This window comes from Astatotilapia calliptera, chromosome 7, assembly GCF_900246225.1.
Source record: "Astatotilapia calliptera chromosome 7, fAstCal1.2, whole genome shotgun sequence".
Taxonomy (NCBI): Eukaryota; Metazoa; Chordata; class Actinopteri; order Cichliformes; family Cichlidae; genus Astatotilapia; species Astatotilapia calliptera.
In genome coordinates this window covers 5,579,840-5,607,568 of record NC_039308.1, presented here as the reverse complement: position 1 = coordinate 5,607,568, position 27,729 = coordinate 5,579,840, and the positions used below count along the sequence as shown (strand labels likewise).

The window sequence follows — 27,729 nt, the reverse complement described above, 5'->3', positions numbered from 1 at the left end:
GTTACAACCACAAACATGTTTATTGAATCATATTTCATAACTTTCAATTCAAATATAAATATAAATTTTAAAATCATACGCGCAAGTTTTGCAAACAACAAAGTTATTTGCACCAATTTACCTTTTACCCTTTTTTTTTTAAAATAACCTTCAAACTATTTACATAACCATCAACTGTTCTGCAATCAATAAGATGTCACACAAATTTTTTGTGCCACTCCAAAAAAATAATTTCTGTCCACCATAAAGGAGAACATCACAGATACCTGCAGGTCTGACAGCAGCAGGTGTATCACTACTCCGTTTTTCATTCAGCAGTCATTGTTCTGACACACAACACAAAACTATCCACAACACTACACACTAACTACACAAGACAACACATTAACTACACACTCCAAACATGCTAAACGTCACAAATCTCTCACATTTCAAAACTCGGTCTCTCTGTCTCTCGCCGTCACTCCTAAAACTTCCCCCTCTTCCTAAACAACCAAATGTCATTGGCTTAATTGGCTCTTTCAAAGGAAGAGTACCCAGCCACTGGTACAGATATTTAGACGACACCTGGGTCAAAATCAAGACACAAGAAGTGGAATCCTTCACTGCGCACATTAACGCTGTGAATAAAAACATCAAGTTCAGCAGGGAAGACACAAAGGATAACTGTTTGCCTTTCCTGGACTGCGCTGTGCACATTGAAGAGAATGGCAACCTCAGCATCGAAGTTTACCGGAAGCCCACACACACATGGACCAGTACTTCCTCTTTGACTCCCATCACCCTCTGGAACACAAACTTGGAGTAATTAGGACCCTACACCACTGGGCAGAACATGTTCCCTCTAAGCCTGAATGAAAAAAGAAGGAACACACACATGTAAAGGAAGCACTCAAAACGTGCGGCTATCCTAAATGGGCGTTCTTAAAGTCAGCAAAGAGGCACAGAAAAGAAGACCAGACACCAGCGAGGGAGGATAAGAAGGACAGACGCAACAACATTGTCATCCCCTATGTAGCCGGTGTATCAGAAAAACTCAGGAGAGTTTTCTCCAAGCATGACATCCCAGTGCATTTCAGACCCAGCAACACGCTCAGACAAAAACTGGTTCACCCGAAAGACAAAACTCCTAAACACAAACTTAACAATGTGGTGTATGCTGTACAGTGCAGCGAGGAATGCCCAGACCTCTACATTGGAGAGACAAAACAGCCACTTCACAAGCGCATGGCACAACACAGAAGAGCCACCTCTTCTTCACCACAGGACAAGACTCAGCAGTCCATCTGCATTTTAGGGATAAAGGACACTCTTTCGAGGATGCCAATGTTCACATTTTGGACAGAGAGGACAGATGGTTTGAAAGAGGAGTGAAAGAAGCCATCTATGTCCACTGTGAGCAACCATCTTTGAACAGAGGCGGGGGTTTACGACACCAACTCTCTGCCATCTATAATCCAGTTTTGAGATCCCTCCCCAGATGCCTTAACGCCCACTCACATCCTGGGCCATCTAACCTCAGGAATTCGCATGATAAGGTGGGGCCAGGTTTCACAATGAGCTCACCCGAAACCCTGGCTGATTGGGACCCACACCCAGTTTCACACCTTGGCTCAGGCGATTAGAGGATCATCAGGGGGTCATTTTGTCACTCTGTGGGGTTACTCCCATTAGGTTTAAATCTGGGACTCCCCACCATTTGACCTTAGAACTGAAGAAGCTTCTCGGATGAGAGGTGAAACGTCTTCAAGCAACTTAAAGAAGTCCAGACGCTTTTCTTTGCAAGCTCCTTTGACTACGATGACCTGGATGACTGAGAACCTTCACAGACAAATGTCATGGTGCGATATCATTTTTTGATTGGTCGACATGGTGCATTTTTCCACCAACATGAATGGACTGTTTTTTTGTTTTGTTTGGTTTCTTGTTTTTTGGTCATAAGCAGAGAGTGCTTGCTAGCGCTGTCCTTAGGCAGTAAATGTGACAAAACTATTGAGGAAAAAACGCTGCGTATATATTGTTTATCATGACTCTGGTTTTATGTGACCTATCAACACAATTTAAAAACTGGTATATGTCACCTTGTTGCTTTGTAATCTTGAAGTGGTCATGCGATTGGCTTACCATGATTACTTTATTCTTACTCAGTCAAACAGCAGCACTCGTGCAATGTTTTGCCCCCTTAGCTCCAGGTGTTGTGCCAAAAGTGACTGCCACCCGCGGGAGCGCACACAGCTGCTTAAAGCTGTAGCGCCCAGATTACTTACAGCTACTTCCGTGCAGCTGATATAAGATGTGATAAGCTGAACACAGCTTCAACCGTCTGTTGCAAAATAGTAACGCGACCGTACCGCATTTTCTTGTTAGTGACGGTAACAGCGTTGTAAAGATACAAATAGTAATTAGTTAGATTACTCGTTACTGAAAAAAGTAACGCTGTTAATAACGCCATTACTTGTAACGCCGCTATTCCCATCACGGCCTGTTACTGAGAGAAGACTGATCACAGCAGGTGGTATTAGCAGAAATAACACTCATGCAGTCTTCTCACATGACACATTTGATTCATTGCATGTTGATTCCAGCACCCTTAGTTCTGCTCACTCTGTAGCTGCTGCTTTTCAAATGATTCACTTCCAGGTTGATCTAAAAACACTCAACATTAGACTCACTGAAGGCAGTGATCACATGGGACCATTCAGAATTCACCATCCACATCCTGTATCTGTCAGACCCCTCACACCCGCAGTCTACACCCACCCCCACCCTCTCTGGCTCTATGTCTCTATATAGAGACATGCGGTGTCCTGCCAAGAAATACAAGGGCATTGCCGCATGTCAGCCATTAGCCGTTCCTATGTAACAAGACACACGCACACAGAAAAAATGTACAGCGCATAGGCAATCACATACACACAGCCACACTCTGTCTGTGAGGTTTGGTGTGTAGGAAAATAATTGCCGAGGGAGCAGCTGAGGGCTGCGTGAGACAGCTGATTTTCATCTTTTCCTTTGTTTAACAGTTGTTCCTCTGTCTGCAAACCAAAAACCAGCCGTATTGTTGTTCAGGGTAAAAAGTTCATTCTTGTATTTTTGGAATCCTGTTTTAAAACGAGTCTAAAAATACCTGGGAGGTTCGTGCATGTGGGCGTGTGGAGTGTGAGCTGGGTGTAGATTTGCCGTCATCCAAGAAAAGATCAAACTCTGCGTTAAATCACTGGCAGACAAGTGCCCACATACTGATTTTTATTGTTTTACGCAATCTTCCTTCACCAGCTTACATCTCCATTTGGCCTAAAATTCCCTACAATATGCTGACTGTGCTCGCCTGTGAGGCCCTAAATTTAAACCATGTTGTTCCTTGTAATGTCCTAAAATGAGGAAGGCTCACAGGCAGGATGACTCACACACGAGATATTCATGTAATGCTCTTTAGTCGGCATGCTGCTACTTGCTGCAGACGATTTTGATACTGTAAAATAACTGCTTAATTTTGGTCATTTGTTGTGGCAATACCAACAACAACTATGGGGCTTCATGTCATGAACAATCATTCTGTACAATACGATAATTATAATTCTACAACTGTTTACAACTGTTTATAACTTGCATATTTCTGTATAGTTTCATATTTATATCCTGTTTATAGCCTGTACATAGCTTGTATACCCACTACAGCCTGTACATACTTTTAGTTATAGCATATTCATAACATATCTTCTTACCTTGTACATTGTAACATACCCATAATAGACCCATTTCTGTAATATAGCTATATACCTATATTATTGCTAATATATATTTTGTAATATATCTATATCATGGCTAAAGCACTTCTGGATGGATGCAAACTGCATTTCGTTGCCTTCTACTTGTGACATGTGCAATGACAATAAAGTTGAATTCTATTCTATTATATTCTATGAGCTGTCTCTGTTTGTTTTTGACACAACAACAAAAAAGTAGACAGTAATGGGGACGAGGTAAAGAAAATTACACAGTGTAAGTTTTTTCTCCATTGTATAAGTGAGAACTGAGGCGGAGAAGTTTGTTTCTCTGTCTACAAAGGAAGAAGCCTTTTCTGTGTGGCTGTAGCTCATGAGGTAGAACTGGTCATCTACTAATTGGAAAATTGGTGGCTTGATCCCTGGCTGCTTCAGTCTGCATGCCAGACTTGGGCAAGATACTAACCCCAAGTTGCTCTTAGATGCATGCATTGGAGTGTGAATGTGTGTGAAAGTTAGATAGAAAAAAGTGCTTGTATGAGTGGGTGAATGAGGTATGCTTTGAGTGCTTCTTGAGAGCAGAAAATGTGTACAGTATATAAGAATCAGTCAATTCACCATGAAAAAAGTTACACTTTGGCATCTATTTAAGAGTGAACCCCATGAGATCAGGTGATACCTTATGATCAAACACTGGGTGAGGGCAAAGTCCCTTTTAACAGGAAGACCTCTGGCAGAGTATGGCTGAGGCAGTGGCGGCCATCTGCTGCAAACACAAAACATTGAAAAATGTCTTCTTACTCGTTGTTCTTGCTTTTATAACTCGGGCACACAGTATGAACCACTGAGGGGTTTTGAAGCACATGACGAGTGCAGAAGGGTCGTGATCAACATGAACAAACCACTAAAGCCAGCACTGCAGTTTCAGCTTTAATCATTTAAAGTGATGCTGCCTTTCTCTCCTGTTGCCAACAGCCTTATTTTATACAAAATCTTTTACTGAATTCTCAGTGGTCACATTGAGCGTTTGGTTGTTGTTTTATGGATTATTTATGTGTTATTTGTGACATGGCAGACTGATTCAGCTCACACATTTAGTGTGAACTAACACACTATACAAGAGTGTTTTGGTAGTAATTATTATTTGGATGGATCTTCTCAGAGTGCAGTCAATCTTTGTTCTTTAGATTGTGTAACATGAAAACAAGTAGAGATGTGAACACCAGGGCTGAAATGAGAAGTAGTTTTCATAGGTAATTAAGGTTCAGAACCTTCTGTTTTTATTTTTAGATTGGTTAAGCTGAAAAATAGTCACCAGTACAGTGTCCATTGACGTATACTCACCTCTTGCCCCTGCAGGCGGTCTATCTCTCAAGCTCAGATCCTCTACCAGATACATGGGAGGATCCTGCCCAGCATTTTAGCTGTTCCTAGGACTGTGCTCTTCTGGACAGAGCTCTTGGATGTTGTTCCTAGGATCTGCTGGAGCCACTCACCTAGCTTGGGAGTCACTGCACCTAGTGCTCCGATGACCACTGGGACCACTGTTACCTTCTCCCTCCACATCTTCTTGAGCTCTTCTCTGAGCCCTTGGTACTTCTTCAGCTTCAACTGTTCCTTGTTCAGAAGATGCCATCATTCGGTATCGCTACGTCTATCACTACGGCCATCTTCCTCTGCTTGTCTACCACTACTATATTCAGTTGGTTAGCCACCACCATTTTGTTGGTCTGTTTGTATCTGGAAGTCCCACAGTATCTTAGCTCAGTAATTTTCAACCACCCTAGGCGGGGTGTTCCATTTTGACCTCGTAACTTCCAGATGTTTTTGTATACAATGCTGACGACTTGGTTATGGCGTTTCATGTATGTCCTGCGTGCTAGCATCTTGCACCTTGCTGTTATGTGCTGGATTGTCTCCAGCCTGCACCTGGGGTCTTGCCTGGTGTGATAGACCCCAGCCTCTATGGCTCTTGCACTCAGAGCTTGTTCCTGTGCTGCCATGATTTATGTCTGTGTGCTGTCTGTAGCCTTCATACCTTTTAAATAGTGATGATGATGGTTATAAAGAGATGAGGCAAAAAAAGAAGTACACTCTGCAGCAAAGTCATTCTAGCTTTTGTTCAGAGAGCACACACCTTCGTCATCGCTTACATCGGCATAAATCCTTATTTTATTGTTCGTTTCATCCTGTGTGCCCAAAGGCTGACACCACCTTAACAGTCACACCTCTTCTGTCCTTGCAGTGCGGCGATGATGATGACGGCAGAGAAGCTGCCAAGAAAACCTGCCATGTGTGTTTGTTTGTGGGTGTCTGTTCCTGCATGTGTGAACATCCAGTTAATTCCGCGTGCTCTTAAGCGCCACTTCAGGAGTGTGACACAGGTCACATGGCATACGCAGTCTCTCTTACTCACACACGCACACACACACGCACACACACACACACACACACACACACACACACACACACACACACACACACACACACACACACACACACTGCATTAACTGGTACTCTTGCTTTTATATTAAGCATAAATTTTCTATGTCCCCTGTTTAGCTCACATCCTGCTTCATGCTCTGTGCAACACAAGTTATTAACAAACCCTTTGCTTAGATTCATGCTGCTACTAAGAATTGTCACATTCTGCACCAAGAGGACAGGAGTCTCTTTTCTCTTAAATGTGAGATTTAGTAACACAACGCCACATACTGCTCACTGTGATTCTTCTCACACACTCACTGCATAGTCAAAAGTATTGGATCCCTCTTTGAGTTCATGTGTTTTCAGTCGATTTGCGACAGGTGTCTAAAATCAAGCACCTATCCATGCAGCCTGTCTTTACACATAGTTGTGAAAGAACAGATCATTTTAAAGTCTGTGCCTTTTTCCAGAGAATTAAATCTTTGCATGGGTCATTTAAAACAAAAAATTAGCCCCCTTTCAGCTGCATTAGAGGCACTGGTATGTAACTTGCATTACATTTTGTGAAATTACAGAAATAATCACAAAAAGTCGGAAGATGCTTTTGGAAGAAATGGAAGAAATGACATATGATGATGTCCTGTACCTGATTTTTGTGTTAACTGTTAGTCACAAGATAAACCAGTAAAAATGCATGTGCAGAGAAATGAAAACTGCCTTAGATATTATACCGTTGAGCTTAGAATAAGCAGGAGAGTATGGTTTTGTGTGTGTAGAGTTTGCAATGTCCGCTGTGTGGGTTTTCTCTGATGTCCCACCACTGAAAACCTGCTACATTAATGTTTTATATATCGACGCTGCACACTCTTAACATCACTAGTTTCACTTCCTTATTTCCTTTGTTTTTTCTTACCGGAATAATGGCTAGATTTCTTCTTGCAACTAACTCCTTGTGGTAACAGTGGGTACCCTGAGAGGTTAGCTCCTCATGTTGCCAAAGCAAGTGAAATTCAGTTGTACTGAAATCACTTACCGGATCTGTGACCGCAGTCAGCCTTTGCCTGATCAGTTTATGGTCTTGTTGATAGTTTCAAGTCTTACCAAATACAACATGGTGTTGGTTTTATAAATCATGGTCCTACTTGAAGTTCTTTTTAACTAGTTGCTGCTATTTGAGTGTGGGTTGTTTGTCATTCAGTTCTGTCCTTTGCTCATCAAGATTTTGAAGGCTAGATTAAAGACGGTACAAAAAAACACAATTTACTGAATAACTGTTAGTTATGTAAGTTCTACTTGTGTTATCAAATTGTAATTTTCATCAGTGAATTGTCCTTTTTTAAGCTCTGCTTAGGACTGATTTTCAAAGACACCAGTTTGAGGGTAAAGACTGTAGTTGAAGTTGGGTCGTGGTGTTTCCCGCTCTCTTGTCCGATTCAGCTCCGCCCAAAGAGGAAGTTTTCTGGTGAGCGGTTGAGATGTACCTAATTCCAGTCTGCGACTTTGGTTTTTCAAACGTAGATGTTTTTTTATATACCGTATGACATTGCCAGACTCCTCCGTCTTTATCATTTGCATTTTGACATGCCCAGTTGTTTCACTTCCTCCTGAGTGTACAGTAAACCCCTTGAGGAAGCTGGGTTTATGGGTGTGTCTGGGGGGATACAACAGCGGTGACATGCAAACAGACAATGTGCTGCCTGACCACGCATGCATGTCAGTTAAACTGTGCATTGTAGCATGAGAAGATACCCACTCACAATTAATTTTTTGGTAATTATTTCAATTATGCATGTATGTGTTCATACATGTTGCTGTTGGAGTCTGTTTTGGTTAATTGGGAGTGGGTTGAAATGTAGAAAACCACACAGACACACACATTTCTTTGTGCGTGTGTGTGTGTGTGTGTGTGTGTGTGTGTGTGTGTAAAATCCCATTTGTAAAACAAAAAACGTTCTGAGTTTTGATCATCAACACGACTTACAGACAGTGAATTTTGTAGTATACATAAGTTTTGTTAATCTCGATTTGTTTATTGCTGTTTTTCTGCAGGAACCACACAACAGTTCGAAAGTGAGAAGTGAAAAAGCGTGAGGACTTGGAAGTAAATCGAAGGAACCTGAAAATACGACAGTTCTGAAAAAGAAAAACAGTCAACGATAAAAAGATGGGGCGAAAGAAGATCCAGATAGCACGGATTATGGATGAACGGAACAGACATGTAAGTGATGTAAGACTCTGACTAGCACTTATTTCACAGTGTGCTTCCAGTTTATTATTTTAATCACTGAGATATGAAAGAACAGAATCTTATGAGGTACACTTTCGCAAGTTTAAATTCAATTCAATTAACCACTCAGCCTCCATGCTGCCTTGTTGCAGGCAAAGGATAAAGTAAGGAGCTGCACTGGGCCAAGTATAAGCTGAAGAAGGATTATTTGAATTGAATTGAGCTGAAAATGAGTATAAAACATCTCCTTTAAAGTACTTAAAGAGTTTTTTTTATATTTACCAAACAGTTTTTCTGGCTCAGCCTCTGAACTTAGGACTCATCTTCTTCCTGTGGTTCCCCCTCAGTCTTTCCCCTGTTTATTCTCACCACAGTGTATTTATAGAACAAGTTCATTAAGGGTACATTTTTAGCTCCACTTGAAAACTTCACAACTCGAACTGAAGTGTTTTCATGTCAGTTTCCAAAGTGCGCATTGTTTAAAATAAAAAATAACCTTAATAATTCACGAAGGAAAAGCTGCTGCATTTAAGTAAAAATAAAAAATTAAAGGATAGGATCAAATCAAACAAAAAGATCATACAGCAGAAAGAGGAATTATACAAATTGATGAGCTCATTAAGAAAGGAGCTTCTGTGACATGCAATGAAACATTTATTCATGATTACTCTGAGCAAGAACCCTGTGCAGAGGGATGTCTGTGTTTAGGTGAACACATGAAACGCTGCTGTATATACATGTTCACGCTCTTTCTTTCGCTTGCTTTCACTCAAGTACAACACAAACCAAGAACACTTAAAACAGACAAGCTAGCAAAACCATGTCATGTGACGCCCACAAACACGACTGTGTGATTGTGTGTGAGAATCATTTCAAAATGTGCCAGCACCATCTAGCTCATGGCAAAATAACAACTGTGTTATAACTACTGATTGTAAATAGGTGCACTGACACACACGGGCGCAAACACACACACATATCTTTTCTGGGGGAGTGGTTCCTTTCTTCCTGTTATGACAGGAAATGCAGGCACATGTGCTTCCTGACCCCCCTGACAGGGCAGAACTGACCTCCCAGTCCTTCCCTGGTCTGTACCAAGGTATACCAGTGCCTCTTTGTGTGCAGGCTTGTGGTGTGAACACAGTAAAAGTATGTGTACTTGGTCATATTGATGACAATTATTCATACTGAAAAAAAATAACATTTCCTTTTTTATGTCAGTGGCTCAGTTTATGATGGCTAACATGTGTGGAAAATAGCAGCAAGCACCAGCGATTGCTGACCTGACACACTTGTACTCTTTGTAGTGCAAATGCAAGCTGATTTGCAACCCACCTCCACCCAAGCTACCAAGTTGTTGAGATAATCTTGTTATCCTGATATTTATTTATTTATTTTTTACTTTTCTATGCTTTATTCCTGTCTTCTCTGCCCCTCTCTGACTCTGATTTTAACCATATTTTCAGCATCAAATCATTGGAACATACATTTATCAGCACAGTGTGAAAGGCAATAATGTTACTTATTATAAACATTTGGCCTTCACTTGCCTATCCCGTTGACCGAGCAAGATTCTTGGTAGTTGTTATGTGTTTTTGAAGACAATATAAAATAATTTGTTGTAATACCTTTGACAGTAACCTAGCCACAGAAACCTGTAATTGTTTAAGCTGGACATTTTATCAGTTTCGTCTTTGACTGCTGACACCAATAGTTAGCATGGAGTTAGGAAGGATAAAAACATTATGCCTTTATCTTATATGCTTTTATTCTATAGCCTATGCTTTCATACTGAGATTCTTCTGGTGGCACACTGTACTTCAGATGTTCTGTTATTTTGTCAGGGCCACATGCAATATCTCAGCAGCAGTTTACACCTGTTCACAACCTTTATGGCTTTCCATAATTGATGAAGATGATTCTGTTGCATACCTAAATCCATATATATGACCATGTAAGTTATATATAATATGTCATAGGGTGACGATTTGCAAAATGGTAGATGGACTCATTAATAACTAGACATTTCACGGTTCTCCTTTTACCTTCCTTTCTTCCAGGTGACTTTCACTAAGCGTAAATTTGGCCTAATGAAGAAAGCTTATGAGCTCAGTGTGTTGTGCGACTGTGAGATTGCACTGATCATCTTCAACAGCACCAACAAGCTGTTTCAGTATGCCAGCACAGACATGGACAAAGTTCTGCTGAAATACACCGAATACAATGAACCACACGAGAGCAGGACCAACTCCGACATTGTGGATGTAAGTAAAACACACACACGTCCAACATGTATAAGCTGTTGACTTTGGTCTTTTCAGTTTCCTGATTGAGCAAAAAGAATTCTGAGAAACCATCCATTAATCTTTTTTATACTATTCTTACTTATTCTATTTGATGTGGACACCCTGTCACATCAAGACTACTTTCTCCCAACTAGCTGCCCCTCATATCAGAATTTCAGGAGCGGGACCACGCCTCCAAACATGCTCCCTCTGGCTCTCATCTATTTATGTTCCCCCAGTTCTACAAGCTGTTCATTCTCGTTTACGTCCCTCCCCTTTTCAGTTCTTTAACTTCTTTACTTTTATTTAGTACGTGGGGATCTTCCAGGCCCAGGAGCCACCGCCAGTCCCCTTCGAGGCCTTCCCCAAACCGCAGCTCAATTCATGTTTAAGCCATTCGCCTTTATCTACTAAAACACTGTCAAACCTAAAATGAGGACGTGGGCCCAGCAAGTTAAAGAGCAGTTTTGAACAACTGGTGGGTGGAGCTTATGTCCTCACAGTCAGTGTTGTGTAGCTAAAACTCTTTCTGTATAGTTTATTAATCGGAACTATGATGCTTTGAGGATCTGACCTCACTGTGCAAATGTGTGTGTGACCTACTGTAAAACATTTCAGCAACACACAGTACTAAAGTTTGTGCTGGACTGAACCTTGTTCTGCCTAATCTTAATAGTCACAGTATTAGGAAAAGAGCACAATAGCAACTGCCTCTGCAGACACATGCAAACACACACTCTGTGGAAACACGCGCCCACGTTTTGGACACTTGCTAAGAACACCATGACACCAAGGTCAAATCTAAGCTGTAAGATGTCAGAATCCAGGCAGTTCTGAATGAAACATGTGACATATTGCTAAACAACAGATTATGATTAGGAAATGATGAGGAAGATGACTCAGACAATTAAATGTAAACAGCCAAGGTTTGTTCTCATAAGCAGGACTATCCTGTTGAGACGAGAAGGCAGAGGACTGTGTTGATGCCGTTCTCTGCTCTCTGCCTGCACGTGGACACACCGTATGCGTGCATCACCTGAGCTTTTCCCCCACATTGCCGACCACATGACCTTTCGGGCAACCCCATCAGAGCCAGCTTTACGCACTATGTAATCCTCTGTAATCTACTACAATCCTGTTTAGCTCATTACTATAATCTATACCTGCAGTCCCTTCATCTCTGTGCTGTAAAGACACAGTTTGAACAGCAGCGTTATTTACTGCTCACTGCTGTCGCTGCCACTGTAACCTCTGTACAACTTATCCTCCCTCGCTACTGTCCAGCTTTCTTTTCCTGTGTGTGTGCACACTTTTTCTTTTGCCTAGCCATGGCGTTTTTGTTAGTTTCCTAACCTTCGTAAAATTGTAGTGGAAAGGAGTGATGAATGAGTGGATCATTTTGATAAAGCCAGTGGAGTTTTTCTTCTCTGGACTCATTTTAATTCCAGCTCTGTATGTAAGGGTGCCATTGTTAATTTGTTTTGCCAAATGAAATGGACTGAGACTCTAACTTAGCACTCAAGCACTTTTTACTTGAAGCCTCGCCCAGTGACACAAGTGCTTTTCTCAATACCTAAGCATCTTATCTGCACACACACTTCGATGGATGCTGCAAATTCATTCTAGTCTTGAAAAAGCCCATGATGAGTGGATGGAAACCTTTGAGCACAACTGTAAATTTGTGCCCCATAATCTATGAAAGACGGACCTTTTTTTTTTATTTTTTTTTTTACTTTTTTAAATGTATTATGATACAGTGCTATAGTGAATTGCCATACACCCTGAGCTGTGGCTGCATGCTCAGGCATGCAGTCTGAGAAGAAAGCTCTCACTTTAGCTGTCATACAAATAGCCTCACATTTGATTATTTGGTTTATCGAAGAGTTCATGCTCCACTCACTGACTGCAAGCTTTCTCTGATCATTGTATTGTGTGAGCCTGGGGTGAATGTCCTTCACTTCTGTGAAGATCGTGATATTGTGTTAGCACACATCTGAATGCTTCAGTGCAGCAAACTGGCAAAAGTTCAGCTTTTCTGGAGGTGCACACATTCACTGATGATCAGTTAATCAAGTGAATTTGATTAGCAGCACCTGGCTGCTAGCTTCTCTCTTAATTCCTGTGGAAGCAGTAAGATTGAGTAAGGAAGCAGTTGAATGTCCTGTGGAGACTATTTTTCATGTAACTCCATGTCATGCTATAAATTATAGATATTAAAGACTAGACTTGACCACCATAACATCATCTATTGCATTTTTGACTGTTCAATATGAAGGCTTGGTATGTTTAGGTCTGTCTCAGGGTTGATTTTTATTATTTATTTACCTTTTTTAGCATAGGACTGATTATTTTTGCCAGGTTCATAAGCTAACATGCCAGGAAGTGTAGAAATGAACTTAACCCAGACTTCTTGGTCAGTCTATACCACACAGTAACCATATCTTTTGTGTCCTAATCCCTTTACAAATGCCCAAAAAGGGACCAACAGCACAAACAAAGGACTAGTATTCAAATGTGTCAGTTATGTAAAAAACATTCACCCACAGCTGTTATTAAGTGCAGAGTATCTTTAAAGACCAAGAGGATTTTTTTAGTTCAATTTTATTTATATAGCACCAAATGACAACAACAGTTACCTCAAGGCTCTTTATATTGTAAGGTCAAGACCCTACAACGATACGAAGAAAACAGAGAAAAACCCAACAATCACATCACTCCCTATGAGCGAAACGCTTATTTATGTACTGGAAAAACTGAGTTGGATGGGGAATGAAGTGTGAGTTCTAGATGATAGTATGTCCACAGAGATGTGAAAAGACTCCGCCAATGAAATATCTGGCAGGCAGGAATTTAGTAGAAGAGAGGCTCCTTTGTTTTGGTTATCTTTTTTTGTTCTCATGTGCTTGTTTGTGTGTGTACAGGCTACTGGCCAGATAACTATCAGCTTATTGTTTTGTGTTCATTTAGACTGGGAACATTGCTGCTATTTATAAGTCTGCATTCCTCACTTTTACTCTGTTAACCTTCTTTTGCTTTAGCCCGCTGTGTGTGTTTGTGCGTGCGTGTGTGTGTTAAACTGTGGATCCGTGCCGTGTTCTGATTAGAAACAGATGAAACCTACACTCACATATGCTTGCGGAGTGAGTCCAGTTCCTTTGTGTTGGCTGAGATCCCTCCCTGCTAAATGGCTGGAAACCGGTAGTGGTCTAAAAATAGCCCAGAACACAGCTAAGAATAGCCATGACGGGCAGTGAGTGTGTGATTGTGGTTTGCTGTGTGTGTGTGTGTGTGTGTGTGTGTGTGTGTGTGTGTGTGTGTGTGTGTGTGTGTGTGTGTGTGTGTGTGTGTGTGTGTGTGTGTGTGTGTGTGTGAACCACAGGAGGAAAATAAAGAATAGGAAAAGAAGCAACTTCAGACTGAGTAACCACATTGAAGTTCCCCACAACCTCCTTCTCTTCCCTCCTTCCTTTTCCCCTCTCTGTCCAGTCCAGCACATACCTAACGAGAGGAAGTCAAGGACTTCATGTAAAAGTGTGTCCGATATTTATATATACACAATGAGATGTCCTTTTTTATTTCTCATTTAGCAGTGGAGGAAAAGATTAGATCCATAACTAAATATAACAGCAGCATTGCAGAAGCACTCTTGTGAGTTAAAACTAATACAGAAATACTGAAAATACCACATTAACAGTAGAGCGAAACTAATGTTACACTACTGTCTCACTTCTTTAGTGTTGTGGATGGAAATCTGTGTGCTGTTAATGTAGTTAAAAAATAATCACACATATAAACATTTAGATGTGTGATTACGGTTTCATGGACAGGTGTGGACTGTTTTTAGTTTTTCGTGGCAAATTAAGGGTCAGAAATTTTTTCCAGGTCCTTAGTTATGTTACATCCTTTAAAGGAAATGATCCCCTGGGCAGCATTGGGGTGTGGTCTGTAGCAAGATGGTTCTGGGTTCGAGTCCACCAGCTGGCTTGGGGCCTTTTTGTGTGGATTTCATGTTCTCCCTGTGCCTGCATGGGTTCTCTCCAGGTATTCTGGCTTCCTCCCCAGTAACGTGGTCAATTAACATGGTCAGTGAATGCTTATATGTCCCTCTTTGTTAAACAAAGTGGGTTGGAGACCTGTTAAGGGTGTTCTCTGCATAGGTGGCAGTAGGATGGACCTCTCAGTGTGTGGTCTAAAAAGGTATTGCTGCATCACTGAGCTGAAAAAAAAGAAGTAATAGGTTTACAGCTGATAGCTACATAGAAGCTATTTCTTAAGGAAATCATGAGGAAATTTTCAGAGAAATGCGTAGAAAGTTTGGGATCCATAACTTGAATGTTTACAGTTGTTTCTTGTGTCTTTGTAAATAATGTTGGTCTAATTTTGGACAAAACTGCAATCTGCTGCCTGCGATGGTGTAAATGTTGCATGTCATGTTCCTTGGCACATGCTCACTTTCAGAGCAACTGCGCACACACACTGACGCTCACATAGATTTAAAGTATCGTCTGATGTTAAAGAAAAGGAGACCGCTCACGAAAAGAGATGCCAATGGAGCAAGTGAAGCCAAAAAGAGAAAACAAAATGGATGGAAAAGCAATGAATGGTGGAGTTGGGTGGGAGACGGGCAGCTGATTTGATATTATGGGATCTCCCTTTCCCTCTTTCCTCGTCAGCTGTCTCCCCCTAAGTTGCAAATGCCAAAGCAGGAATCTGTTCCAGCCACCTGCCGTTACACATATTCAGCCCTGACAAACACACACTCCTCATCAGTGGTTGGAAATAACTAAGACCTCAGAACATGTACTTATGTATTTGCATTATTATGTGAAGACTGTGATATCGCTTACTGTCCAAATATCTGGTTACTTTGGAGCAGTCAGGGATCAAACCACCAACCTTCTGCTCTACCTCGTGAGCTACAGCCACCCCCAAATAATGCTTTTGAATTTCATTAAAACACAACAAGACTAAAGATGTAATTTAATGCTCTTTGTATTCAGACATATTTTGTACAAAGAACCTAAGAACCTTGCACCTGATTTAACAGCACTGTCTGACAACACCAGCTCACACCACTTAATGAATGTGCTGTGATCTTGGCTATATTTACAAATGATCACTGAGCGACAAAGTTAGACACAACAGAGTGACTCTCAAACAGGGCCTAGCTTTGGTGTGGGCACAGCTGCTGCCCAGAGAGAGAGCTGGAGGTCAATGAGGGCAAGAGTTCTGCTATAGAGCAGTACTCTCCATAGATATTTCACTAGGTGCCTTAAAAGAAAGGCACCTAATGCTGTATAAATGAAATAGAATTGAACTCTAATGAATGTTAGCTGAATATTTGCGTGCGATTCTATCAGTCTCACCACTGGCAGCTAAATTTCCCCACTACCTTTTACAAGTAATTGACTGATTGAAAACCACCAGTTAAGTTTCCTCCATTCAGTTTATACAGTAATAAGCAATGATGTGTATTGCAGTACCTAGAAGTATATGAATCTGTAACACATTAGCTTCGTCTCGGCAAACTACAACACTAGTCCCTTGGAAGAATTTAGTGTATACTGTGTACTTGTATGTTACAACTTGAATTGCTTTTTCTTAAGTATCTTATTAGATGGATGCAGTAGAGATGGACAGGATATATGGGAAACAAATAGGATTCAGTCAGATACGCTATGGAAAGATGAGTTGGATGGAATTTTGTAAGGTAGATCTTACAATAATACAACAGAGAAAACCCCAACAATCATAAGACCCCCTCTATGAGTTAGCGCGTTGGCAACAGCGGGAAGGAAAAACTCTCTTTTAACAGGAAGAAACCTCCAGCAGAACCAGGGTCAGGGAGTGGCGGCCATCTGCCGTGACAGGGGTGGGTGAGGGGAGGAAGACGGGACAAAAGACATGCTGTGGATTGGAGGTGGGTTTCAAAGCAGCTGTTATGTGCAGCAACTGTAGGCAAACCAAAGCAGCTTAAATGATGTGCATAGATTTGTCTGCCGGATGGGTGAAAGTGAGCGGGTGAAGTTGCCTGGCTGCAGTTAAAGCTTGACTGCATGGCTGCTGATGTAGCTGACAAACAGCTACAGATAGGTTTCTGTTAAAGAAAAGAAGCTGCAGACTGAACTACTTGTGAGGCTTGTTAGCAGATTTGGCTGCTTGGTTGTGGAACCTTTTAAAATCCTGGAAAAATTTTTTGTTTTCTTGTCAGTGATTGTCTCTTAACAACAATCGCCTCATCTTGCACACTCTCCCCATGATCACTTATTCTAATTTTCCGAGAGAGAGAGAGAGAGAGAGAGAGCGAAAGAAACTGTGTGTGTTGTCTTTTTCTTGATCTTTGTGAACATTTTATCCACATAACCCTGATGCTGTAACCTCAGAGGCTAATTGTACAGATGATTGTGCAGACTGCCAATTACTCATCAGGTTATCGTCATTATTATAGAGGTAATTTTTCCTGTGATAATTACTGAGATTAATTTATCTCTCAGCCCTAATTACAATTTTGTTTTTCTTCTATCCTCTCAAATGAATCATTTCACAATCGCTTTGGAGTTGGGTCAAACCTAAATTTGAAACCAGCAGACTAAGACTAACTTTAATGCTTAAACACTGTTTACAGATGTAATACCAGTCATTAGGAGACCTCTACTTTACCTTAAATTCACATTTTATTGCATAAACACGTGAAGTATTTTTACAGTTTGCTCCTTTAATAAGTTAATAAGTAAAATGTTTCCACCTGACTTCCTTGCATTCAGTCTTTATTTCCACTAAAAAAGCAAAGTGATGCGTAATGTAGTAGCACTGTGTGCTCTGTGTGTATTTGATGAGGGAAAAGTAGGCTAGTGGAGTCAGTTTTATGTTTTAATAGAGCAGCCAGATTGACAAATTGCAAGGGAGTGACGAGGAACACTGCGGAGCACAGTGGCAAAAAATAACCTTCTACGGCCATCCTTCCAGTAGCCACACTGGTATTGGTGGAAGCTGCCTCACCCCTCCCCTCACTGCAGACCCTAACCCCCCCTCCCTTTTAAAGCACAACAGGTGTACATGACTGGGATGAGTGGGATAGCTGCTCCAACAGTCATATTTGTATGTCTGTGTTTGAAAGAGGCACTGCCATGCTCATACGGTGACAGACTGGACTAACGGGCTGTGAAGCGCTGAAGCAGGCCACCAAGACCCAAACCACACACATGTACAAACAGACGCACACACACTCACATCACCATCATCATTATCATCCAATATCTGTGTAAGAGAAGAGATTTCCCAATATTCACATGAAGCATCTGACCTTTGAGACACACACACACACACACAAATTAAATTCTGTTTATTCTTCACACATAACATGAGTATAAAAATTCAGAGACCTTTTTGTGAATGCTGTCACATGCTGGTGAAACGAGTATGTTGGGTTTGATTGTACCACTTGCATTTTACACTGCTGTCTGGCTTATAGAAGTCAGTTTGGAACCTCACTGGTGGGATAGCTGCTCATTTATCGCCCTCTTGTGGTTGGAAATGTTTGTTCTAAGTTCGACCTCTTCATTAGAAGAAGAGTCCTGGTGAAAGATCAAAACTTTCTCAGAGCAGACTAACTAACCACACAACCAGGGCCTTTAATTCATAAAAATCATATTTAGATTGCATGTTTTATAGTTTTATAGAGCTACTAATTGTAGTAGTCACAACTAGCAGTGCAGTGCCAGTCCGATGCCTGTATAAACGGAGAGGCTACCATCAGGAATGGTAGTCATTGTTAGTTTGAATATGTGGGTCATCAAGAATGAGATTTCCATTCCAGATTCTTCTGGACCGGATAACAATTACTGCCTCTGATGCTGTTGGCCAACATGGTGCTGGTGGAAACTGTACTACTGCTGGCTGAATACATAGCAACAGAAATAGAGGGAGGTGTGTTAGGAGGCAGCGAGAGGGAAAGAAAGGCAGGGGTGTGGAGTTGAGAGTAGGGACTATGGCTGCTAAAGGGAAAGCTGATATGATGGAGAGAAGGATGGTCGATTTTGACTTTGGACATCAAGACGACTAAGGAAGTGAAGGCAGACGTAAGGATTTAAACGATTTAAGTCAAAAAAGGAAGAATTATGCACTTAGTTCAGGGAGGAATTGAGAAAGGCTCTGGGTGGTAGGGCAGACTTACCAAATGACTGGAAAAGTACAGTTGAGGGAAACTGCCAGAAGGTGTTTGGTGTATCAGGACAGAGCAAAGACAATGAGGAATGTTGTTGGAATGAGGAAGTTTTAGCAAAGGAAAAGTGCGATAGCCATAAAGAGAAATAAAGTAGACAGGAGTGCTGGGAGGCTAGATGTACAGCAGAGAGAAGGGAAGCAACAAAAAGGCTTATAGTGAGTATGGAGGAAAGTTAGCAAATGAAGAAGAGTTGGATGAAGATTTGGTCCAGGTGACATACCTGTGCAGTTATGCAGATGTGTGGGAGAGAGGGTAATGGACTTTTAGACCAGACTGTTTAACACAAGAGGGTGGACAAGCTTAGAAATGAGGACATCAGAGGGACAGCTCAGGTTGAGGGATGTGGAGACAAAGTTAGAGAGGTGAACCTGAGATGAGGTTTAGGCCATGTGCAGAGGAGAGATAGTGGACACACTTTACAAAAAATGTTGAAGATGGAGCTGCCGGGCAGGAGGAAAAGAGGAAGGTCTCAGAGAAGATCCGTGGATGTAGTACATACAGTAAAGTCACCCTGCTGTGTTTGACTCTTTTGTTTGTCTTCTTTTATCCAGACCCTGCGAAAGAAGGGTTTAAACGGCTGTGAAAGCCCTGACATCGAGGCTGATGACTCTGCTGGCCAGAGCCCAGAGTTGGACGATAAATACCGGAAAATCAATGAAGACATTGACCTGATGATCAACCGACAGAGAATCTGTGTATGTTCACACCTGCTCTTTTTGATGCATAGCGTTGTTTTAAGCAGCTTCGTGTTTCCTTACCAGTGACGACTGGCTTTGTTTGTTCTATATGCAGGGTCTGCCCTCCAACTATGACATGGGTATATCCATCCCAGGCAGTAATCAGGGTGGGCTGCTCTACTCCCATCAGGGCATAGGGGGCAGTCTAGGTAACCATAGCCTGCTGCCCATCTCTCACTCATCTCTGCAAAGAAACAGCATGTCGCCTCAAAGTCCTTCCAGCACAGGAAATGCAGGTATGTTTGTGGTCAGTAGCTTTTTCTTCAGTCCTCATCAAAGACCTTATTAAATGTTCAGCTGTTTTGGACTGTAACACAGCTAGAGCTCAAAATGGGCCTTTGGGCAAATAAGCAGGCTGGTCCACACCTAGCAAATACTCGGTGTTAACCTACCTAGCACGTGTTTTCCTGTTTTTTGTCTTCTATTTAAAAATCTTTTCACAATCCTGCTGATTTTCCTTTCATAGACAGCCTGACGCGCTGCAGTGTTTCCAGATTTTCTATATGAGAAAAAAAAACAGTATTGGCCAACATTTGGTCCAGCAGTGACAAAAAGGTGTAGCAGTCAGGCATTAATGGCATTTTAGACTTAAGAATACAACTTAAAAAGTGACTCAGCCGTGAGTGTTTTCCTACTTTTTTCTATGATAATGACAATCAATAGATATGCTAAGGCCATAAGAGGATCATTTTCCCAGTAATCTTTCTATTGTGGGTTTGCGTTAACTTTGCATTTCCTAACACGGTTAGTAAAACTACAATTTTGCCAGCTGTGTTAGGTTCTCTTGAATCGTCTTTTTCTTTAGTAGTAATTTATCGGGAGCCCTATATAGTATGTTCATTTGAATAATTATTATTCTTAAGAATGAAGACAATCTCTGCATATCAGGTTTGGAATAACAGCTGAGCTCTACATGATAAATAGTTTGCAAAGGTTCCTGATCAAGAATCTAACACCCAAAGTATTATGGCGTTGTATAATAAAAATGAACAACAAAACCCAGATTGTATACTCATTTGATGTGTGTGTTTCTGTCTGTAGGACTGATGGGTTCAGAGCTGTCGAGCACTGTTTTGTCAAGTGTGGGTAAGAACGCAACTCTGTCTTATTTCTTTATATATATCTCTATCACTCTCTTTGTATAGATAGATCTTCGTCATAACAGAGTAAACTGAACACTGTCTTTAGGTCACCTAAATATTAAATGACATAAACGTGTGAAAAGTCAGATAGCAGAGCAGCCATAACTACAAATGTAGATGATGTTTTACATAACAGTCGGTTTTAGGCACTGAAAGAACAGCCAGTTCTTGAGGGGCTTCATCTACATTCCTCCACTCCGTCAGTTGTTGCTGCTGTGGTGAACATGATAGTGTAGTCTTCTAGTGGAAACAGGTAAAATGTGAGTGTAGTGGATCCAGCACTGCTGATTAGGGCATCATTATGTATATGTTTGCGCCACCTTGTGCTCAGTATGAGAAGAAATATGCCTGCTCTAAACAGTAGGTGTTACCAGTGGTAAATGTCATCAGGGCACTGACTGCAGCAGCATTTCCTTAATACAGTTTTAGTTGCTAGAGATGCACTATAGCGCCTCCTGGAGTACATAAGCTCAAATACTCTGTTTTTAAGGGCTGAGTAAATCAGGGTGATGATAGGTAAATCCTGTGCTGTAAATCTCCTCTCTCTTAAAAGTCCAGCTGAAAACACACCATCCTCTTTCAGGCTCTTCTCACACACTAGGATCTTGACAAGATCAAAACTGGTAGCACGTGGTTGGGTGTGCAACTTTTTTTTTTAACCTGGAACCCTTTGGTTGCTAAGATATAGAACATCCATTGATGAAATATCTTGCAAGCACCTCAACAGCTTACTGCTGCTAGACCCACAATTAAAAAAGGTGCTTCTCAGAGTGTCATTTTTCATTTCATTTGGTAATTTGAGGACATGCATGAAGAAAACTGTAGCGATAATGTCTCTTCTTGCTATTTAGCACTCGTGTAAGTCTCCTCCCCTGTGACTGGACAGCTAGGTATCTCCCCTGTATCCAGTTCAGATGAGGAATAAAGCAGTACATTGGGAGTCTGTCATTGCTCATTGTTCAGCTGCTTAAACTCTAAAATATAAAATTCATTTCTGTGACAGACAATCTTCCCTCTCTGGTTATTGACTTCAGCTAGAGTTTGCAGTTATAAAACTTTGAGTGGATGAGCACGTTTTCAGACTTTTTCATTGGAGTGATGCACTTTGAACTTTCTCCCCAGATGTTCCGTTAAAGAGTGCTCCAGTAGCATTCAATCAACTATACATCTGCAGATACTGAAGTTAAAGACACTTTTACCAGCCTCACACTAGAAAAAGGGAAGATTCACCTATTTTATGTAAAAATGGTGTCGCACGAAATCTTAGAACATCCTGCTGAAGTGGTTGGTCAGAATCAGAAGTTTGAAAACAGCAATGATAAATATACTTCCATGAAATATAGGCACAAATAAAAATGGGTTTGGGGTACAGTAGTGATTTTGTAGTCATTTGTAATGAGAGATACCTTTTTAAAACTTTGCCCGACCAGGAAACGACAGCTACAGCAACCACTGCACCTCCCCTGGACTGCTGTCTCCAGGAGGCACCCCCAAGAACATGCAGGATAAAAGTCCTTCAATGAACATGAGCCGTAAACCTGACCTGCGAACACTGATGCCCCCTTCCAACAAGTGCAACAACATACCAGCTGTTGTAAGTGCTTCCTTCTGCTTAGTCTTTTGATTTGTTTGATTTCATAAGTTGATTTTTATGTGCGGACTCATTTGAGTTTGTGCTTTATTGCTGCCCTGCAGTGTGAGGACTTTGACCTGATGTTGGTAAGTAGCTCTGAAAAAAATCTGATCAGCAGAGAGAACCATACTTTTCATGTATGCCTCCTTCTGCTAGTTTATAGATGATATACAAGCTACAAATATGTGAAATTAGTGCCAATGTCATTTACATTATTACCTTAAGTAAGGGAACTATTTGTACTTTAGAGATATTTGAAAAATTCTGCCGCTGAAGTGATTTTAAGGAACCGTGAAGAAAGGCTCCTGAAGATGAGCTTGAAAATTTAGGATCTCTAAAGGAGTTATTGGCATGACTAGGTCACCGTGAATACCAGCAAACGCTAGAAGTACCACTTGAGATTACTGATTTTCTAAAATGAGCAAATCATGATTACCAGGCATGGCAGATAACCATAAAATGCTGGCCCTGAATCAGCTGTCACTGTTTAGCTTGGTGACATCTTACCTTTTCTTTGCAGAACCAGAGAATAAATCACTCCCAGACAGCTCAGACCTTGTCAACCCCTGCTGTCACTCTCTCTGCCACCACTATCCCCAGTCAGGGGATGGGTGGGTACCAATCTACACTTTCCTCATCTTATGGCACAGGTGATTACAACAAAAGCACACTGCTGCTGGACTCCACAGGTTTCCTCGTCTTTGCTCAAGTTTCTCTTTTTGTCCATCTTCAGATTTCTCCCTCAGCAGTGACCTGCCATCGCTGTCCGGTTTTGGAGGTTCTGTTCTGGGATCAGTGAACTGGCAGCAACAGCAGATACAGAATCTACAACACTCAGCACTGGGACACATGGGGTAAGCAGCTGTGTATATTACCTTCAGGCCACAGGCCAAGCCTTAGAAAGAATTGTCCAGAATCAATGCAATAATTTCAGCTGTTAGTGTCCTGGTTTATCCAGCATACACTGGAAAAAATGAAAATTAAAAAAATAGTTTAATTAATAGTAATTGTTACTTAATTATTCAGAAATCCCCTTAAAAAACAGACATTTCCACGGAGCCCAAGTGCAACATGATCACATTTCTGTAAATCAATGTTTCCATCCACTTGTATGTTCAATTGGAAACAGCAGCCAAAAACAAGAATCTTCATATTCTCACCAAAGAATTAAAACAAGCGTTTAATCGACATTTCCTCTAAAGACGTTCTTAAAATTTGCTTTGCTCTGAGTTTAAGATGCTGTTTCTCTTGCTTTGATCTTACAGGAATTTGTGCCAGAACTCAAACCTAAACCTCTCCTCTGGCCATCAAAATGTCCACATCAAGTCTGAGCCAGCCTCCCCTCCCAGAGACCGGATGGTTGGAACAGGACTTGAAGGAGGCATGACCACAGTTGGATACTCCACCACAGGCCGGGGGTCCCATGAACAAGGGCGTTCCCCTGGTGACAGCGTGTCCAGCTGTGGGAGCTCATATGAAGGCAGCGATGAGCGAGAGGATCACCATGGGAACGACAGCTTCCTCCTCCACCCCCTGTCCAGTCATGAGGAGCACCACAACCCATCAGTTAAACGGATGAGGCTATCAGAAGGGTGGACGGCATGATCAGAGCCTCTCTACAGCCGGGGGAGGAGTATTAGTAAAGTTACCGCATAGTGTTATTATTATTATTATTATTATTAACATCATATTCTTCTTGTACTGAGTGGGTGTGCTATATGTGTAACATGTACATGGGGGTGGGGCTGCTATGTGTGGATACAGTGATTGCTCAGCTGTATTTCCAGCATATACTCTTGGTAGACTTCACACTAATGACTGCTTGAAGTTCAGAACCAGTTTTCAGACATCGAGAAAGAAAAGGAAGAAAACTGTTTGACTTAAATCCAACTTTTTACAGTTTTCAGAGCTTCATATTGTCCAAGGAAGTTTTTATTCATTTATTCATTTGATAGTAAAAGTGAACCAGGCCAATCCCAACCAGAGCCAGATTCTAAAACATCCAAAAGCTTTAAATGAAAGAGTTCAGTCAAATTAAAGAAGTGCTCAGTGAGTTAGATGAGACTTTTGTCTGGGCCTAAAAGTATTCATAATCACTTCTTCTTACTGTTCCAAAGGCGGGTGTTCATATCATTCATTTCCCAATGTTGAGGTCAGTGAATATATGAATAATCCCAAAGAGTCAAGAAAAATGGATGTATTAGAGGAATGTAGGAGTGTAAAAAGAACAATATAAAAATTCTCCTGAAAAGGAAATACTTCAGTAAATCACAAATATGTGAAAAAATTAAAAACAACTAGTTTAAACTTCAACTAGTACAAAGAAAAAAGTAAGAAGGAAATATCCAACTGTTTTCATTCAGAAGTAAAAGCTTGAAATTGTTAAGTTTCTCTTTTCCCCCCCACCTTTTCTACAAACACTGTTGGTCCATGATATCATTCAGGAGCCAAACATATTGAAGCTGTCAGAGGGGCTGTTGGTGTACATGTATTGCTTGTTTTATGTGTGTGTGTTCATGTGTGTGGGTATAAGCAAATAACATATGTACATATGTGCTACTTATGAGCATATGTATGCAAAGCAACAAAAAGATCAAGGTGAGAAAATCTGGTACTCTGAATAGTGACTCTAATGGTGAATTTAATGTCAGGTGGCTAAATGGAGCATCAGTTCACTGCTGCAGGTACAACATATTTATGCACATAATCAATCACTCATGTAACCAGAACATATGGAAAGTAAAGTGTGGCGAAGAAAATGGGTTGAAAAAATGGGAGTATGAGTAAGTGCAGGAAGAGAAAGTGATGTCAAATCGTGAGAGGTTTCATTGTGAGGGAGAAGAAAGTGATCTGGAACAAGTTGGATAGAAAACAAGTTTCATTTATTGTGAAGACAATTTCAGAGCAAAAGGGGGGACTACAGTTAATTCAGACATGATACCAAAAACATCAGAAAACACTGAAGCAAAAAAAGCTGTGATTGGAAGTAACTAAGTAAGTAATTCTGACAATGACCCACCTCAAAGTATTTTAGTTAAAATGTCAGTCACACAGGCTACATATACACAAAATGATGTATATTAGCAGAAGGAAGCTAAAAGCTGTAGGAATTTTATTATTAATTAGAATTGTATCATTAATTATTATTATATAAATAATAAAACCAAAAGAAATGAGGAAATTACACCCAAATTCTGGTTCTAAATGTAGTTTGTAAAATTAAACAATAGATTTACTTACTTTCTTTTTAAAATGTTCAAATGTAAGTAATCTGAAGTGAAGTATAGTTCACAATTTGGTATCCAGTTTATAAAAAGACAATCTAAAAGTTGTTATTCCTAGGAAAACAAACGAGGTCGTGTGTGGAACCAGACAGCAGAGGGCGCTCGCGTGAGGCGACTGCAGCAATGAAACTGTTATTCGTGTCTTTGTAATTGATGCATGAAAGTTAGCATGTGCTGATAGCTTTGCAGGATTTAGCAGTCAGGGTGAGGATCCTAAAAGCCATATTGACTGGGACAAGTGATGCTTTGCTGCACAGAGTTTGTAGTGTAGTGTTTTTCAAACTAAACTTTGCTTGTTAGATCAGATTGATATTTTTGGATGTCTGCAGTCCCGTGTAATAACAACGATATAAAAAGCAGCAGCAGAATGCACACATGCACACCGTTTCCCATCAGATGTTCAGGGAGACGTTTGCTCTAAGGTAGAAAAAAGTTTGTTTAGCTGGTGTCAGACCCAACGTGATCTCACAGCGACAATCCGTCAGAGCACAAAGGACAAAGCTCCTGTTTTCCACTTACCACTTTCATCATTTTTAAATACTAGCAGTGGTGGAAGAAGTCCTCAGGACGGTTAAGTTCAAGCGAAGTACCAGCCAAAAATGTTACCCGTTAGACTGTCCACCATGGTTTAGTCTAGTCAAGGGCGTAGATTTGGCATGGACGGATGGGACAGTAAAGAAAGACATTGAGTTGTTGTGTGGGACACCAGTAGTCCATGTCTGTTGCTGTAACAGTAGTTCATGTTTAGAATAAGAAATCCCAGCTCACTGATTTGATAGAGGCAATAGTGCCTAAAATGTTGCATAATTTTGGTGAGAGATCTTTTACTTAGAGTAGTTTTATGGACAAAAACCACCAGGTCATTCAGTGTTCCCGTAGTGCTAATGTATCAGAGATGTTGGTGTACTATAACTGAAGTAATGTTAAGTCTTTAAAGTCATATTCTTTTATTGTCATGACTGTATTTGAAGCTATTTTTATTTTTGTATGATACCTGATTTATATGGAATATGGCTGAAGTAAACTAAAGCCTAAAATACTTAGTCATTTGTTTAATAATAATTTAACATTATATAATTCACATATAAAACTATGAATTGTAATTTTAAACGGTTTAAAAGCATGTAGAATAGCATATGTAGGCAAGTATATTTCTCCTTTTTTTTTTATCAAGAAGCAAAGACAAAAAGGAAAAAAATAAGAAACAGGGCAGCGTTCAGTGGTTGAATCATCCGTCCCCACCAATGCCAAAACCAAATCTACGCCCTTGAGTCTAGTGCTTCCCATGGTCATTTTACAAGATTGTTCATGATTTTACCTTTTTATGTAACAGCAATAATAGAAGCACATGTGAATACATTTTAGGATTTGCCACCATATTTAGTAAAAAATGTACTAAGAACAAGAATTTTGTCCACCATACACTAAGTTTATCTTTGGATATAAAATCTTGCAAAATAAAGAACAAAACATACAGTTATGAAAAGTTAAAGTACTTGGCTACTTTCCAGTACCGCGTGTTTGTGTTTGTGTAACTCTACAAGTGTACATAAGTGACTGAGTTGTGCCTTGCATGTCAGCTGGGTCTGACGCCAGCCACAGACAGGCTGAAGGACTGCAGAGTGAAATCCACTTATTTTTAGTTTTTAATACTGAAGAGATGCTGGTGGCTGAGGCTTGTTCACATTTGAATATTTTGGTTTTAAAACTGTATATTTGGAGCTCAAACCCTCAGCCATCATCTCTACTGTAAATCCAGCGAATAAATTCTCTCACTGAAAATCCCTGTAGCTGTGATGGGATGAAGTGATGTCTGTTAACCAGGGCAGAGCCCAGATGTGTTCACTTCTGCACCCTTTTCCTTTTCATCAAGCTGGTCTTACTGTACCACAATGAAGTGAGAGCCAGGAGCTCATCCTTGGGCTTCAAGTGGAGTGGCTTGTGTACGGGTGGAGGTGAAGCTCACAAAACAGGGAGATGCAGTGTTGACATTGTGAAAGCCCCTCTGTATCTGTTTTCAGTTTGATTACTGCCTGTACCTGAAG

At 40.8% G+C, this 27,729-nt stretch overlaps 1 protein-coding gene across 4 annotated transcripts in view; it reads left to right on the top strand.

Moving 5' to 3' along the window:
• The window catches only part of LOC113025188 (myocyte-specific enhancer factor 2C-like), a 34,117-nt gene extending 7,743 nt beyond the window's left edge, over positions 1-26,374 (top strand). For 2 of the 4 annotated variants that reach the window (XM_026172682.1, XM_026172683.1), the window contains 10 exons: positions 8,202-8,370; positions 10,440-10,643; positions 19,440-19,583; positions 19,681-19,861; positions 20,667-20,711; positions 22,198-22,361; positions 22,463-22,486; positions 22,921-23,050; positions 23,134-23,254; positions 23,666-26,374. In XM_026172682.1, the coding sequence (XP_026028467.1) occupies positions 8,317-8,370; positions 10,440-10,643; positions 19,440-19,583; positions 19,681-19,861; positions 20,667-20,711; positions 22,198-22,361; positions 22,463-22,486; positions 22,921-23,050; positions 23,134-23,254; positions 23,666-24,005 (1,407 nt within the window). In that variant the 5' untranslated portion in view covers positions 8,202-8,316 and the 3' untranslated portion in view covers positions 24,006-26,374. Of the gene's footprint in view, positions 1-8,201; positions 8,371-10,439; positions 10,644-19,439; positions 19,584-19,680; positions 19,862-20,666; positions 20,712-22,197; positions 22,362-22,462; positions 22,487-22,920; positions 23,051-23,133; positions 23,259-23,665 lie in introns of those variants that run through there. The other 2 variants (XM_026172684.1, XM_026172685.1) reach the window with 2 other exon arrangements.
• The last annotated feature ends 1,355 nt before the right edge of the window (positions 26,375-27,729 follow it).